The 17811-nt window shown below is 30.7% G+C and overlaps 1 protein-coding gene across 4 annotated transcripts in view; it reads left to right on the forward strand.

Annotated features, from left to right (window-relative positions):
* Positions 1 to 17436, forward strand: part of LOC124357217 (alpha-tubulin N-acetyltransferase-like) — a 40580-nt gene extending 23144 nt beyond the window's left edge. For 3 of the 4 annotated variants that reach the window (XM_046808783.1, XM_046808775.1, XM_046808767.1), the window contains one exon: positions 6021 to 8835. In XM_046808783.1, the coding sequence (XP_046664739.1) occupies positions 6021 to 6027 (7 nt within the window). In that variant the 3' untranslated portion in view covers positions 6028 to 8835. Of the gene's footprint in view, positions 1 to 6020; positions 8836 to 17273 lie in introns of those variants that run through there. The other variant, XM_046808792.1, reaches the window with a different exon arrangement.
* The last annotated feature ends 375 nt before the right edge of the window (positions 17437 to 17811 follow it).

Raw genomic sequence — 17811 nt, forward strand, 5'->3', positions numbered from 1 at the left:
ATAAAGTTGGTGAATGTGAATATTTAATAATACTTTTCAAACACAAAGATGAAAAGTAACAAACAAAGTACTGATAGATACTGATGACTTTTTGATGGAAGGTTAACAGTTTAAAATGTGTGTTAATAAAACTATGTGTTCTGAAGTTGGGAAATGTTAACATGATTGGAGTGATTCCTAAACACATACTAGTATTGAATTTGGTTCACTTTCAAATGGAAATACTGTTCGAAATCTAATAAAATGTCTATAACAGCTGATTTTGTTTAGAAATTAACACTTTTACAGCAAGTGTAGTTTGTGTGATACATATTGGTATCTTAAGTGATGATAAGTATTTTAATAAGGCAGCAAACACATTAGGATGTCTGCCACAGTCAACGTGTTATAGTATTACAAGTCTAACATGTAGAGCCTGCAACAAGTGAATTTTGACTGATCCAGTTTCTTTTTTTTTTTTTTTCAAGAATAGTATGTGTTATAAAAATTCCTAAGGTCTTGTTCTCTTCTAAGAGGACAAGAAAACTTTCCACAGACATGAATAATCTAAAAGCTGCGAAGAAATCCCAAAACCCTGCTGCAATCGAATTTTGCCAACAGCTGAAGGTAAAGTTTCTGCCATGTGAGAAAAAAACGTCAGTTAGGCAATACGGATTGTAGAGTGCCAACAGCCAACAGCATTAGAATGGTGTAAATTCTACCCAATTAAAACATTATGATTAGAATTGTATCTAAACAATATTTAATGAATTCTAGTGATTGGAGATATGTTTTTGATAACAGATTTTAATAAAGGAAGGACAAAATTTGTTATCCAAGTATTTGGGAATTTTATTTAATCATTGGTGTTGTTGTGGCAAACTATATGATGCTAATGATATATCCCTAGTAAAGAGCTGTGTAGTAACCGTAGTTTTTGTCAAATGTTTCAAATGGGAAAATAGTATTTTATGGGTTTAATCAACTTATAGTGTATTCCAAAAGGTTATCGGGCCACTTTGTTCATAAGAGGCGCTTTTTAAATGACCAATCTCAGTGAAAAGTCAACAACTATAAGATACACATCGTTACTTGAGGAAAATTCAAAGGATGAGGGAATTTTTCTAAGGGTTATGGTAGTGTGAATATATAGTGTTTCAAAACTTGTGCAAAATTCAGTAATGGATTCCTCCTATTGAAGAAAAAAGACGTAGATAACATACATGTATTCGGAAATGCATATGTACAGAGTTACCGAATATGTATTTACGAAGCATACAGTCACATGCCCTGTTTGCTGCAACAATATGAAACTAGTTACAATTCATTGTTACACAAGTAATCATGTTGTAAATCAATTTGATATTGATCTAAATACTTCTATTTGAATTCTGAAGAATCGGCTCTCAACAAATCAGGAGCTTTTATCAAGACAGGGGTTGGTAATTTGAACATTTCTTCTGAGGGTTTAAATGAGTGTTATAATAGCTGTAATAGATGTGCAGTAAACATTGTAATACAATTAAAATTTTAATAGAGTTGAGTTCACTAACTCTGTAAATCTGCATTTTCAGACCCATAATATGTTTTCCTTATCTATGAGGAATCCATTTCTGAAATTGTGGTGTTGATTTTTTTTACACCCTGGATTTCTGTCTGGATGAACAAACTCTGGGTGCAGTAACAATTTTCCTGTAATTATATTACAGGGAAGCATAGTATTTTAGAGCTGTATACATTTTACTAGTAATCACAAAATGAAATTCAATGTTGTAAGACTTTATAGTATTTATCCTATTTGACTTATACGAATACTACATCTCAGTTTTGTTTGTTTGTTTTTTTTTATAAAATTGTTCAATATTGGTACCATTTGTTACATGGCACACATCCAATCAGTAGGCAAGTTCTTATGTTTGATCAGTGTGTCTTAATTAAGTTGGGTAGATCAACTGGTAGCGGAGGAACATGCCCACACAATCCTTTATGAAGATAGAAATTAACCCTTGCGTGAATGTGGAGCCCATGTGAATCAAGCAATATGATCCTGCCACTGTAGTCGATCCATTGTATACAATGCTGTTTAATCAATAGTGTAATTTGTTATGACGGTGAGATAGCGCACTATCATGCTGCCAAATTAAGTTCTCTGGTTCTGACAAATTACACAGAATGAGCTGGTGCATTGTCTTGGTGGAGAACTCATTATATATCTTTCCTAATTTCGGGGTGTTTATTTCCTTATTCTTGACGTAGTTTAGAAAGTACCTCAAGGTAGTAATAATGATTAATTGTTTAGCCTTCAGGAACCCAGCGAAGGTACACAATCCCATGGATATAAAAAACAACAAATCATTATTGCTTTAAATCTTAACTTGCTCATTGGAGATTTTTGGCTCTCTGTGAAGTTGGGCTCTTCCAGTGCATGGATTGGTGCTTCGTTTTGAGATCATAAGTAAAAACTAAGTTTCATGACATTTTATTATTGCTGCCGAACAAGTTGGGTAATTTTCAATCGCGTACAAAGTGTCAGTACAAACCTTTTTTTGAGCTTTTAGCACACACTTTTCGCATGTTAAAATTATCTTGTAAAATTTTTAGTCACATTCTTTATCAATACCTACTGTTTCACCAATTGCGCAATTACTTAATTGATCATTAGACCGAATCGACAGGTCTTATTCAACACCTTTTGACCCTTTTTTATGTTGAAGGGTGACCTGGCCTAGAATTATCTTGACCATCTTCTCTGCCATCTTTAAAACACTTAAGCCTTTCAAAAACTCGTGCCCGCGATAAAGATTCACTGCCATACACTTCTTTCAGTAAATTATAAGTTTCAGTAGCAATTTTTCCAAGTTTAAACTGAAATTTCACAATAATTTGTTGCTCTACTAATTACACTAACCATTTTGTCTGGCAAAACAAAAACACAAACATAGGGTTTGACTAAGTGTGTTGTTTACAGAAGTGAGACTAGCTGCATATTAAAGAAAGAGAAAGGTTCACATTAAACAGCTGTTGATTAATGGCGGTTGACACATGCCTCCCTGATTCGCAGTAGCGTCAGTCTCATTATTTAATAGCCACACCTTATATGTCTTACTGATAATCTTGAAAACAAGATATCAGGATAAATTCAATACCACCTTGCTGTTAAGATACAATTAATAAGTGCTGAGTTAGTACAAATTGCGTGGAAAGTAAATAATGTTTGTAATTATAGTGTAAAGTTAATTTATTGTGTCATATTTTATAACCGATCGGAAGTTACGTTTGGAAAAGTTTTTGTAGTTATTGTCATCCAAAATATTATATAGGCATTAACCCATTGGTCTACTTTGACAAACCCATTTTGCTGCTAGTGTATGTAGCACAAAATACTTTGACAGAACTATCTCACCATTAATCAGTACACCATTTTTTTCCAAAAGATATCAGCTCTATTCCATCTTCTTAACTTTGTTTTCTATGAAATAATGGGAATGGAATAATATTTTACTGCAGGTGGGGAAGGGAAAATAAACAGCTGATCAGCTCATTAACAGTCAAACACTGAGTATATAAAAAGGAGTTTTTTTTAATATATATTGTGTTAATTCTATATTTTGAGCTGATGATGTTTTAAACATTACTTTGAGATTGTATGGTAACAATAATTGTGAAAAATAAAGATTTTTCTGCAAAAAAGATAATTTTATTGAGAAATTATCATATGAATTAACACTAATAATATATTTTCTAAAATATGAAACATGATTAAAAAATTTTAAAGTGATTAAATAAGAAATAAAATAATATTTTGCAAAAAAATTAAGTTACAATATAATTTCAAAAAACAACAACCTAATAGAATTCCAAGCATAAGTTTCCATTTGAGCTGTTAATTGAATTTGCTGTCTAGTTAAGAGGCTGTACAAACTATTTGGCTAATAAGTTAATGATTTATTGTAGTAATTTTCATTACACTCATGACTTTAGCAGTGAAAAAATCAACAACATGAATATCAACTGCTTGTTGTTTGTTGTTAAATACACCCGCTGCCTTCTGCGCTTCTTTAGAGAGCTAATACTTGTAAATATATCCAAACATTCAAAATAGTTTCATGTGGCAGCTGTAGCTAAATATGACTAGTGTAAGATTCATTATTGTAGTCATAACCAAAAATAGAAATGATATTTTGAAAGTGTATGTCAAGTATTTATAAAAAAACAATTACTCTTTAAAATTGAATAAATTTCCAATCACATAAAAACTGTGAAAGCGTAAGATGTTACAATAATAATTACTTCAAAAATCTTACATGTAAAGGTTCAGTTGAATACTACAAGATAAATTTGACAGTGTGTAAAATGCTTTGCACTTTTTATATGAATTATTAACTCTATAATAATAATGTAAAAATATATTTTATTAAATTACTCAAGGATTGATTAAAAATTAATCTTTTGTTTTGTTATAAAAATACAAATGCATCTAGTGGTGTTCTATTTGTATACAATATAATGCTACTCTCTCAATTTTAGTTTAGGTATAAATTATAATCCACATTATCATATCTATATCAAGACACTTGCTTTACTGTTGCCTAATTTTTTCAGAGCCCTCATCGTTGAACTCTCTTACTCTCTCCTATTGTACTGACATTAACTAGATGTCACTCATGATGACTTTAAAATCTGTGCTCAATGTAAAGCAAGTGAATTGAGTGTAACCACCGATGAATCAGTCAGATCGTCATTAAATTAGTAGCAAAATGGGCAGAAAACCCCACTGTAGACTTGAACATAGCTGATATTAACAATGTACAGAACATAGCAGTGCACAGAGTACAGATACCTTGCCATAGCAGTGTTTGTAGTTTAGGACTATTATATTCTTTATGATGAGCAGACAAAGTTATTGCAAAAGTCTTTGTTGTAATACTCTCATTGAAGAAAAAAGTCAGTTTCATATCAGATATGGTGAAAACACTAGTTTCTTAGTTTAACCCAAGAACTGGTGACTGTCGAAGTTTAGTCAGTGTATAACAACAGTGACCAATGTATTTGCAATGATCAAACCGCAGTGAAATTTGTATCTTAACAATAAAGTTTTTCAATGAATGTAATGATTTCATTGATTGTTGATGAAACCATTTATCGATTAGTATCAATTTAAATATGTTATACGTCGAGAATATACGACGCAAGTTGAAGAGAGAAACAAATTATGTACCACCATTGTCTTGTCATTGTTTTGTTGTTTTGTTTCCGTCCGGTTGTTTGTTTGCTATCATTCTGGTTGGGAGTATATCACACTATCTCCAGTTATTTAGTGAAGTGGAAATTAGATTTTTTTTCAATTCAAAAATTTGAATATGGCTTGTAACTTAAGGAATGTATTTGAATTTGACACATGAGATATTGGAACATCAATAAACAGTGGATTTTGATTGAAACACAATTTTAATTTCTCTTATTGTTCAAGTAGATGTTATTTTTTTTTTTTTCATGTAAAGTACTACAATTTAAAGCATGAAAACAAATATAATTATTCCAAGTTTGATCACTATAAAAATAAAAGTTAATAAAATAAGTCCTTCAAACTATAAATTTTCCTAAACTAGATTAAAGAACTTTAATCCAACTTTGGATGCTTTGGAATTTGTGTTATTTAGCAATTCTGTAGGCATGGTCTTACAGGAGGCCTATTGAGAAATATAACAAATAATTATAAACAAACTAAAATAATTTTATACTTTAAAGATATTTATAAAAAATTGCATGCTTTCCCAGTTCTTGGGTTAACTACTTCAATTCTATGATTGACATGACAGCAGTTTTGAGCAATAAACTCCAGACACATCAGATTTATTGGGAAAACATGATCGTGTCACATTTTGCTATATTCACGTATCAGACTTAAAATGAATACTTTTTGTTTGTAATATATAGTAACTTACTTTAATAAACTGTCCACAATTCCTAATCTACTAAGGTCAGTCCCTGGTCCATGGTTCCTATCAGTAAAGTTTCAATATTCCTGTTTGTCTGTCCAGATTCTAGGTTGGCTCTCCCCGGTCCAGCTCGGTCGGCAGTTCCACGTGTCGATGTCGAGTCACACTGCTCTCTGGTAGACTAACGGATTTATTCTGTCCTGCTTTATTTATTTTACCGATTGTGTTAATAGTGTGTAAATAATAGCGTTTGTAATGGTCTTGTTCACTGAACTGGGGCTGTTTTGTAGGGTGTCTAGGGGTATGTCACAATTTTTATCTAATGATATCACTATGAACAGGAGGTTTTGGTACTCTGTAAGTCACAAAGTGCATTATATAAGTATTAGCACAATATAAAATGGAGTTTGATATATGTTTTAAGGTGTTTAATACTATTGTTGTGTATGATATTTTCAATAACTTGACTCGGACTTAGATCATGTGAACGCTCTACCACTGTTTAGGTTTCTCAATTTAACAAACTAAGTAAGAATTCATTTTTCAATTTCTATGTATTAAAAATATATTTATTAACAAACTAAATAAGTAATGGAGTACCTTATATACCTTGTATTGTGGGCATTACTAATCATTTCGGTTCAGCCAATGTTTAATAATTGATAGAAAAGTTGTGGAGTTATGGTCAACTAAAAGCCGAACTAAACTTGACAGTGTTATTTGTTTAACAGTATTATTGTTAAGTTTTTAGATGGATTAAATTTTTTTCAAAAATGTACAAGAATATTGATTTTATGAAGTTTTAATTTTTTATTTAATCTATTCCTAGAATAGATAGAATACTGGTATACGACAAATTAATTATGTTATCATGTATTTCATTTTATTATAAGTTCTACTGGAGATAGGTTTTTACAAATTATGTTCACAGTGTGTTATACAACTGTTATTTTTATATTGTTTTCCTACTGAATTTTTTGTATGGTTTGATTTTATTTTATTAGCCATTAAATGGTTTGCACTTTTATAAGACATTTTTTATTTCAATAATTAATAACATATCCCAACAAAAGTTAAAAAAAGTGTGTGTAGGGCTTAATACTTTAAAAAATGTTAACTGCACAGATTTTAAGATTTTATTACATCTATTGTTACCAGATTGGATCGTAGTCAATCGTGTATTGTTGTTATTTGCTATTAAAAAACACACAAAGTATTTAAATTTTTATGTGATTAAATAGAATTCACACAAACATAAGATATTGTATCCATGAAGAACTTACCTCTTATAATTTAAAAAATACTTTGTCAGTCCAAAAAACCATAATGCGAGTTTGTGTTAAAAATCAATTTTGATGACAGACTTTAAAATACATGGTATCAATTTTTATAATTTATACATCTAAAAGACCTGTGGTGATATCATTAAAACTATTTGGACTTGAAATAAGTTTATGGAACCTACCCATAATGTCCCATCATAAACTTAATCTTTGAAGATTACTTCATGAAGAAGACAACCTCTACCAACTCACTGTAAAATTCTCAATTTCATTGTTTGACTTTTCCTGTGGGGTCAAATTTCCATGGATAAAATGTTAAATTTTTGCCTGTTGTTGCTAGGAGGGCTATCCAGAAAGTATATTCATGAATGGTATATGCATACATAATATATTCATATTGTGTAATTTTATCTATTAGTGCTCTTTTGAAATTTGAATGATCCAACTTCCACTCTATAAGTGTATCTTTTGTTGGTTGGTCTATTTAATTTTGTTGTTGGGTATATTATTATCAAAGTAAAACTCTTTATGTAGAACCGTACTTTATTATTTACCTTAAAAATAATCTTGATTTTCTCTGTGATAAGTTCCTTCCAAGGAAAGGATATGATTACAAGTATGTATTTGTTTGCAATATTTAACCATCTTAGTCGTTCGTTGTAGTTAATAGATCGATAACTGATATTTACTATAATATCCACTATAGATTGTAGACTAATTCTACTTAAGACTAATCTATTAATTTTAAATATGGTTCTTCTATACTAATAGTTTTAGCTTAGTTATGGCAATGTGAGTTTTATATGTTGTTGAGAAGATTAGTACTGCCTCTTGCACCCAAATTACTTACACTTATATTCCTGCGTTGTTTATCTTTAAAGATTCTAGTGTTACTGTCAGTTTCTGAATAGTTGTTGATGCTCTGTTGATTCAAATATCTGTTAATTTTGTAAATGTTGATGTCACTGACTTGTTGATTTAAACTTAATATTTAAATTAACTGATTTTTAATTGTTGAATTTGTTAACTCTATGTTTTGTTGTGCTATAACAAAACCAGTTAGGTTGTCAGTTGAGAAATGCTTTGTTAGTTGTTACATTAATATTTTTACAGAATGATATTAACTATTCCAATGTTACATGTGTCTTTATATTAATTTGCTATATTTGTAGTATGCTATTTGTTGAAACATAACTTGTGCGTAACTTAATTCACTTTGAAATTTGAATCTCTTTATTATTGAAGTTATGACCAAAATATTTCAAACAGTTCAAAGATTTATTTAAATTATTTTGATATCTTGTACCATATTATTACTATTTAATTACATCACAAATTTAAATTTTCATTCAAAGTAACTTTACAATATTAAAAATAAAACTTATCGTTAATAATGTAAAAATCACATAATTATTTTATTTTTAATTTTGGAATTACGTCAATTGTTTGTAATTTTCAAAAGTAAAATATTTCTAATTTCTTGTTTAATAACAGGTCAAGCCCGGTGATACCTTGTTAGCATTATGCGTAATACACGACACAAATTTGACATTAATTTGTATATGTCAAACATTTTACTATTTAATATTGTATCTTACTGCTTTTAAAAATTATATTGCTGTTTAGATGTCTTAGAAGTTTTATATTGTATTTCTTTCTTACTAATATTTAAATCCCATTGACCCTTAAAAAAGTATCTAAAATTTATCTTAGTTATAATTAATTGAAGAATAAAGATTTTATCAGCAAATTATTTTACTAGGTATTTTATCCAACTTGATTTTCAGTCACAATGAAAATGTGAGTCATACCTCAACCCGTCATCAGGCTTGTCTATCTCTTTCACACCAACAGTCTTAGTCACAGTGAGAAAAGTTGGAGAGATACAGACCACCCGCTACCACAGCTCGATGCATACAGAAAAAGTAAAAAGATCAAATAAAAATAAAATTTTTTGAAAACGCCTCCTTGTAGGCAACACTTTGATATTCGTCAAAAAAAAAACCCGTAAAGCTGGTGACACATAACTTTATTTCCTTCGTAACAACACATAGTAAAAAAATTATTATTACAGCAAATTTTCAAAATTTCTCATGTTGGTGTTGATGCAAAGCTGAGCTCTACGTAACGTGGACTGTCACACATTTTGAAAGAGTCGAGATTTTCCCCCACTTATGCTGATGCAGCTCCAACACGTGCAGTGGGGTTTAGACACTATTTACAGGTGTCTCGTGTACTAGGTCTTTTAGGAAGCTGCAACGAAAAAGTTCTGTGATGTAAGATCGGGAGACCACGCAAGCCAGTGGAGACGGGACCATGAAGTAACTTACATGAGGTAGTTCCTTTTATTTCTAATTAAGAAGAAAACAATTTTAGTTTCAGTATGTTTTTCTAGCCAACTCAAAGAGGGAAAATGCAAAGTTACTGAAACAAAATGTATTTCTCTTCTTAATCAGAAATAAAAGAACCATATCCATGTAATTATTTACAAAATTAATTTCTTTAGACTCATTTAAATATATTTTCACATTACCTGACATTGCAACTATCCTGTATCATAAACCACTATTAATTTTCAGCTGGATTCTTCACACATGCAAAAATGTATTATATTTATCCCTGTATATCTTACAAACTGAAACTTTCTTTCTACTCAATGAGATACCTGCTGTTTTATAACCACTTAGACTATTGGGCATACTTTTAAGAATTGTTGTAAGAAAATAAAACTCCATTGCTATGCTCATATGATCTAGTAAAACATTAGGCCAATAATTACACCATATAGTGTTATTTAATTGGTAAAATTATGTTATGGTAGTTATTGGTAGTGAACTAACCACTCATTTAATAAAGATATTTACCCTGGTACATGTACACTAACGTTAAGGACTGGGCCAGGATTCTTCATTATGAAGATCTAAAAGTACAAGACCACCAAAGCAGATAATAATAATAATAATAATTTTATTTGTCATGAAAATGTATTACATCATTGACAAAGTCATAGTATATTGCTTATTGTTAACCAAGTCAATACAATAGTCAATAAAGTCTTACAAGTAAATTAAATAAAATAAATAAAAAATCACAAAAATGACAGTACAAATTGTCAGTAACAGTAACAAACACATTAAAAATCAATACTTTTGGTGTTGAAGAATTCATCTAGACTGTAAAACGGATTCTCCAACAACCAGGAATATAACTTATTCTTAAAGATATCAAAGGGATATGAGCAATATTTTTTCTCCAGAAAGTTATAAATTTTCAAAGATACTACAACATGACTGGTGAGGGTTTTGCTTAATCGAAAATGTCCAATTTCAGCATTGTTTCGATTACGCGTGTTGTGGTCATGAATTTTATGTTTAAAATTTAACAAATTTGGATTTTTATGGATGTAAACCACCGAGTCATATATATACAAATTTAGAACCGTCTGAAAACGAAAATTTATGAAATGGGGTTTGCAATGCTCTCTGGTATCACACTTTTTTAGAGCCCTAATTGCCTTTTTTTGTAATACTAGTATTTCGGAAATTCTGGTGCAATTACCATATAGGACTAATCCATATCTAAAAACAGATTGGAAAAAGGCAAAGTATGCGGCTCTTATAGAATTTAGTGGTACAATATCATTCAGTCTACTCAGAAGATAAATGACTCGTGAGAGTCTTTTATTTAGATAATCAATATGTGTTGCCCATGTCAAATTTCTATCAAGGTTGATACCCAAGAATTTAACTGAGTCTGAATAGCTTTCGTCCAATGACCCAGCAATATGCCTAAGAGTAAACAACATTTTTGTTGTTTTGTCTTTGTTTAGCAAAAACCCATTAGCATGAAACCAGTTTGATGCATTTTTTAATGTATCATTTGCCAACAGCTCCAGATCATGTACACTTTGACTGACATTAAAAAGTGTAGTATCATCTGCATATAATATGGTTTTCGAGTTAAGAGATAATGGTAAATCATTTATATAGATTAAAAAGAGTGGGGGACCTAGGACGGAGCCCTGTGGAACTCCCCACTCCACGAGGGCTTCTTTAGACCACTTACCATTATTAAAGACCAGTTGCTTGCGATTGTTAATATATGATTAAAAAAAATTTAGATTAGGCCCAGAAAATCCGTAATGTTTTTTAAGATGAGGCATCTTAAATTAATATGGATGTCCAAACTGATTCCATGTAACCAATTTTAGAATTTTCTAGCCATCCTAAATCAAATACTGTATACCCTAAAATGTCCACAATACGCTAAGTTTATTAAAATGATCGAGTGGAAGTAATGCGATTATAATGATCTTAATGTCAGGGAAATTCCCTAATCCCTGGGAAATAAATTTCAGCGTTATGTACTGTTATGAGGCTCTGTTGTGACTAAGTTTCATGTATTTCTAACACCCGATCACAATACTAACTATAGGCTGATATTCACCTTTTTTGTGGATGATAAAATATACTGAAAGTGACTCCCTACGAGAGGGACATCAGTTGTAAAATTTCCACACGATAGAAAATATCTTTTGTTAGAATAAAAACAAGAATATCAATGAGGACAAAATTTGGCCACTAAAATGCACAATGGTTGGTTCATGGTTTCATTAATCCGTCCCTATACCTAAAGCTATACAATATATCTTGTATTAGATACTTAATAATCTAATTTTGGGTCCTATCCAATATATTTCTCAAGCACCTTAGTTCATTTTTTGTGTACTCACTTGCTGTGAAATTCTAACTTAATAACTCTATCGGACCCAGACCCAAAAATATGGTGCCTGCCCAGCCTAAATTAATTTGTAGTAAAATGACTAACTCAAATATTGTCAGATTGATTGTCTGTATGTGTAAATACTTAGGTAGAATGGACAGTATTATTAACATTTATTTATACTTGACTGTGATTTCTTTAGTCACCAACTATGTTACTTTTTTTCAGTTACAATAAATTGTATTTTTACAGCTAAAGTAGTAGTTCACTTTGTGACACCCTTGCTTCCTAACACCGCACAATTAATGTAGGTAATTATTGCCAGTAGATGAAGCAAACATCGTAGCACAAGAGTCCTGCCGGCATGAAGGAGTGAATCGTAGAGAATCATGCATAACATTTTCACTAAAGTCTTGTAGGATTTTGTATAAACTATAGAGTAATAAATGAAGCTGTGCTGTTGCACAACTGCGTGTCATATACTTCAGGAGCCAAGAGCCAATTGCATTGTATAAGCACAACCTGATTTCTTGAAATCGATAGCGAAATTTTCCTTAAGAAAGAAACCAATTATCAGCTAGTTATTGTAGAGGTCGAAATGGGAGGGTATCAAAAAGTTTAAAAAATATGAAATGATAATTTTTCTCAGATCATATATTTTAGCTTCATACACTCAAAACCAATAGTTTATTGCTGTTAAACAAATAGATAATGAGACTAAAAGTTATGACTTTTAAGGGTTTGTATATGAACGGCTGTTTCTCGTTAAACATTTATTTATGTATCTGATGGTTAGTTTTAAGTGTGTCAAGCTAAAAAAACATATTCTGAGAAAAAATGTTCATTTCATTTATTTTTTAGCCTTTTTGACACCCTTCCATTCAACCTTTACCAAAACTAATGAAATGATGATTCTTTTCTCTCTTAAGGGAAATTCCGCTATAGATTTCAAGCAGAACTATGTTGTGTACTTATACAATGCAAATTGGCTCTTGGCTCCTGGATTATTAGGATGAGAGTAGTCTTAAGCCAAGTACATTATTTTGCATAACCTGCAGTTGCAGTAAATAATTTTCTGGTCATTAAACAATCGATTCTGATACCACTGTGTTTTCAATATGATCGACTTCTTGAAAGGTCTGATAGTGAAGAGTATTTATGCCTAAAAATAAAATCCAATTAAATTTATTTTAGCTACCAGATATACACATATGACAAAAATATTGCTCTTTGACGAAGGGTTTTATTTATTTTTTTAGGTTGAAAAAAAAATTAAAAGAACAAGATTTGTTTAGCTACACACTGTAATGTTTTGTTCCAAGTTTTTTATATCACATATAATTTACAAAAATATATAGTGTACAAAAGTTAGTGTTATGATTTTAAACATTGCAGATAAACCAGTAAAACTTTACATTGATACTATTCCTTAATATCTATTTTCTGAAGCAAATATCTATTTTTCATATTAAGGGATGAGCCAAAAGGAGTCCGAAGACAATCTTAAATTACGCCTTAGGTTATATTAGGAGAACACAATGCTGGTAATCCTACCTCATCCTATACACAGTTAATAGAATCCTATACATGTTTGGATAGATTTAAAAATAAATAATATGGACATGGCTATTGCAATTGTCACATTTCCTTATGAAGCATTTCAGACAGAACCTGGATATACCCTCCTCTTCAATTGGGATTGTAGCCAGCAATAGTCTATCAACACATTAATAACTCTTGTTTGGGTATCACACTTCTTTTATTTCTAGTTATCAGTTCTTTCAGTGTGTTGCGTGTGCAGCAGTAATTCTACTTAAACATTGTTTAATTTCTGGTAAACAGTGAAATAAGCGAAACGAAAATGGAATTAACTGAGATTATTAGAATTGTACAGAAGAACGAAACACAAGGGGGGGAATGTCAGAGGTCGTAGTAATAAATACTCTAATTGCAAGTTTAATTATGGCAAGAAAACTTACACACACCACTTCTAGGTATTATACAAAATTATAACTGCCACCTTGCTGCCAAAATAGAATAAGAATTAACTGAAATGTTATGTCTCTGGCTTGGCCCTAGTGGTTCCAATGGACTAAAATTTAGTCATTAACAAAACACTAGAATTGATTTCCTTAAATGAAGACGTTGACTGACAACTACAAAGTTGGTGGACTCGCATCGACATTGATTTGAGACATCAGATCTCAACAGTTTGTGTCCTGAAAGAATCAAAGTTGAAGTGAGAAGAATCTAGAACTCGTGGACAAGGCATACAGGTAGGTTGTTGACTTCAAACTTCAATAGAGAAAAGATAATTATGTGTACCAACTAGGTTATTAGAACCTGCCAAGAATTTATTTCCAAGAACATTGGAATAATATTATGGATAATACAAATAAATAATAGTAAAGATTAAGTGTGCTGGTCATGAGGAGATACAATGATCTATATCTGAGGGTGATAGACATATTGAATAGCGTAATACAATGATACAAAAGCTGGGTGCAGACCCACATTTTGTGAACAACATTGTTTTTATTGATGAAGCAACTATTTTGTTAAATGGAAATGTAAATCAATTTAACAGTAGGTACTGGACAGATACAATTCCTCATTGGATGAAAGAAGTCCACATCCAGTTTCCCCAAAAGATGAATGTGTGGGCAAGCAATGTGAAACAAAATATTGATGAAAAAGGATTTTTTTTTTAATAGAATAGTTTATCATGACAAATTGGTTAATAGAATTATTCCAACCATCATGCATTTAGAAGGATTACATTTGTATTCTGTTTGTTTCCACCACAATGAAGAACCACCTCATTATGCGGTAGAATGATGTAATTTTTAACCAAATACACAAGAAATAGCAGAAAAGTCTGCTGAGATGCTACAGCATGATGGATGGTTACTACAACCACCTACCTTATTGTCAAACTGCACAAGGATAACAATTTGACATCAAAAAGGTAATCTGTAATGATAACCGTGTCTAGAACTATTGAGTTTCAATTTATAAATTTATAATGGACGTAATTTCTGGCCACGTCTCTCACTTTTTATGTGTTTTATGGTAAAATGTTTTACTCAAATAGCACTTTAATTTTGTGTTTTTTTGGTTTAGACCTACATTAAAAATGTTCAACTTCCTCCTATATTGTTCCCAATTGTGGTAAAAAGTAATTCTCTTTCTGGAAAATTATTCCTTATATCTAGTGTGGATTTCAGAGGTGTTACTATTTTAACTAATAAAAAGAATGAGACTTAAGCTCAAGTTCTTACGCGTTCATGACGACTTGTAGCCCATCGGGTACACACGATTTTTCATAATTGCTATTGTGTATACACTAGGCTTTCCATAAAGCACGTCGTGCACCAATGGTGCACGTGGTCAAGAATTTCCTTATGAGTGTTTTATCGTTAACCTGCATTGGTGGTTTGTGAAATATGAGCTCGTGCCTATAGAAATATTTCAGACTAAAAGGTATTTTTTTTCTTAAAAATGACCCTTTGGGCAAACTATTGGTTAATTTTTAGGTACCTCTTGGGATACATGGTGAAACATTGAAAAAATATTTTTATTTGTACAAACCTAGACGTTTAACACAAAAAAGATTGCATATTTGTTTGCCATTATTGTTAAAAAAATGTTACGGTATATAAAAAGTCTGAAAATTAGCCGTTGTTGTGAACGTGTTTAAACCGCTTCCATTTTGGAAAGTATTGTAAATTGTTTAATGTTGGATTGATGGCATTTTGTTTTACTAATACTTTAATTGAACTTTATGTACTACTCGATCAATTAGATTTTTTACTGTCTCCTAATATGATTAGAAACTGGATATTTGCTTCAACAAGTGGACATTACAGTTTAGTATCAGTATGTACAGTTTTACTGAGTTTGTAATGTTTCAAGATATAAAATGCTATCCCTATTATTTTGTACAATGTACATCCTGTTTAAGTGAGTTTATTAGAAAGTTAGTGTGGCATGCACAACGGAAGGATTACCAAGTTCCTAATACCCTTTATCTGTTATACTACAAGTGTACTTGAAGTAGCCAGATATATATTTTTTATTTGAGTTACCAATATAAAAAAACAACTAATTTGGGCTTTTACTAAACAATAATTTTGTTGTTAACCAGTTATATTGTGCTCTGGTGTAGAAATATGCAATAGAAATCTTGGGAATTTGCTGTTTGGCTGTAAAGACAAAATGAAAGCTAGAAAAATATCACATCTAGGGTTAACCCATTAACCACTCAATATTCCTGCATCTAACCTTCTTGTACAATTAACTATTCAAAAAAGGCAAGGGTTTAGCAAAACACACAAAAAATTCAATTTTTTCCATTTGACTGAGCTATTGTTTTTACCTAATTAAACAGGCTATGAAATAATGTACTTTATAAGCACTTAAAGTATATAAAATTTATTTCATTTTCAGAATAATTTTTTTAATTTGAATTTTTTTGTAAACTTTGAAAGCAAGACCTTTTTTAGTACAAAGCATAGTTTTATATAATCTATTATATTTGGTGTAGTTTTATAGAAAATTTAATCCTTTATGTGGAAAATTTTATTTTACTCATTTATCTTTATTTTTTCAATTTTAAGTACGTAAATCGTGACATTTGTGTTCTTACACAAATCCAAGCAAACACACAGAAAGCGCATGGGATTGGTAAAACTAAAAAAAAATTCAATTGTATTGCGATTTGATTGACTGAGCTACTATGTTTTAGCTAATATGAAACAGGCTAAAATATAATCTCATTTTTGAGAAATCTCAAACAAACTCATAAGAGGAGTCTGCCATGTTCGCAAAATTCAAACTACACCACAGTAATAACAACAAAACAAAAAGAACGTCAACAGACGTGTTTTTTTACTCAAGCCATAAATTATACTGCAGGAAGAATGTGTCAGAGAAATCTAAAAATAAAGTACAAAGATATTAAAATACAAAATATGACGCCAATCGATCGATTTACCGAAATATAACATTACGAACAATTCAATTACATAACTGGTTAGACAAAGTCCAGGAATGTATTATACCTTGATTCACATTGTTTTTCCTGGGGTCAATACATATTTATATGTATAGTACATGTTTCTTTTGTTTCATTTTAATACATAAACTTTATTATTTGAGCCCATAATAATGTTTAAAAATATATTTAATAACGTGTGTCATCATCATGATACTGTCTCGTGATGGTTGTTTTGGAATCGGGCCAACCATCACGAAACGGTACCGTGAAATGTGGTTAATGGGTTAAGAAGCAAATTATTATCAAGGAGTATAATTTAAATTTTTATTAAACCGGCTTTGTATTTTCCAGGGTCCAGTTTCATCATAAGATGTTTTATATGGACTACAATTTGTAGGATGATGCTACAACCTCTCAAATCCAGGAGAGAATAATTTAACATCAGCAAACAAAAATTAACCTATATAATTATATATAATACATTTTATGTATTAAAACAAACAAATCATTAGTATAAGGTGGCATATTTTTATTGTTATGTTACTCTTCACATAAACATTAAAAAGAACATTCTAGAAATATAATTAAAAGCATACTAAAGAAAAATCTAGGAGAGCATCAAAATATATTACAAATAATTTTAGACAGCTGTTTTTAGCAAGGTTATTTGAAATAGGTGCAGGCAATGTCAAGGTGGAAGTGCGAACTATTAAAATCTTAACCTCTTGATATTGTTTCAATTTTAAGGGTGTACTGAAGTTCCTACTATATGAAATTCACTTTGTAAGGGTGATATTCATATTGTAAAAATTCTGCATCAAGAAATTTCTGTTTTATAAGATTTATTGTTTCTCCTGAGAAATTCAGCATACAGACAGAGGTATTGGAT

Source organism: Homalodisca vitripennis, chromosome 1, assembly GCF_021130785.1.
Source record: "Homalodisca vitripennis isolate AUS2020 chromosome 1, UT_GWSS_2.1, whole genome shotgun sequence".
NCBI classification, from domain to species: Eukaryota; Metazoa; Arthropoda; class Insecta; order Hemiptera; family Cicadellidae; genus Homalodisca; species Homalodisca vitripennis.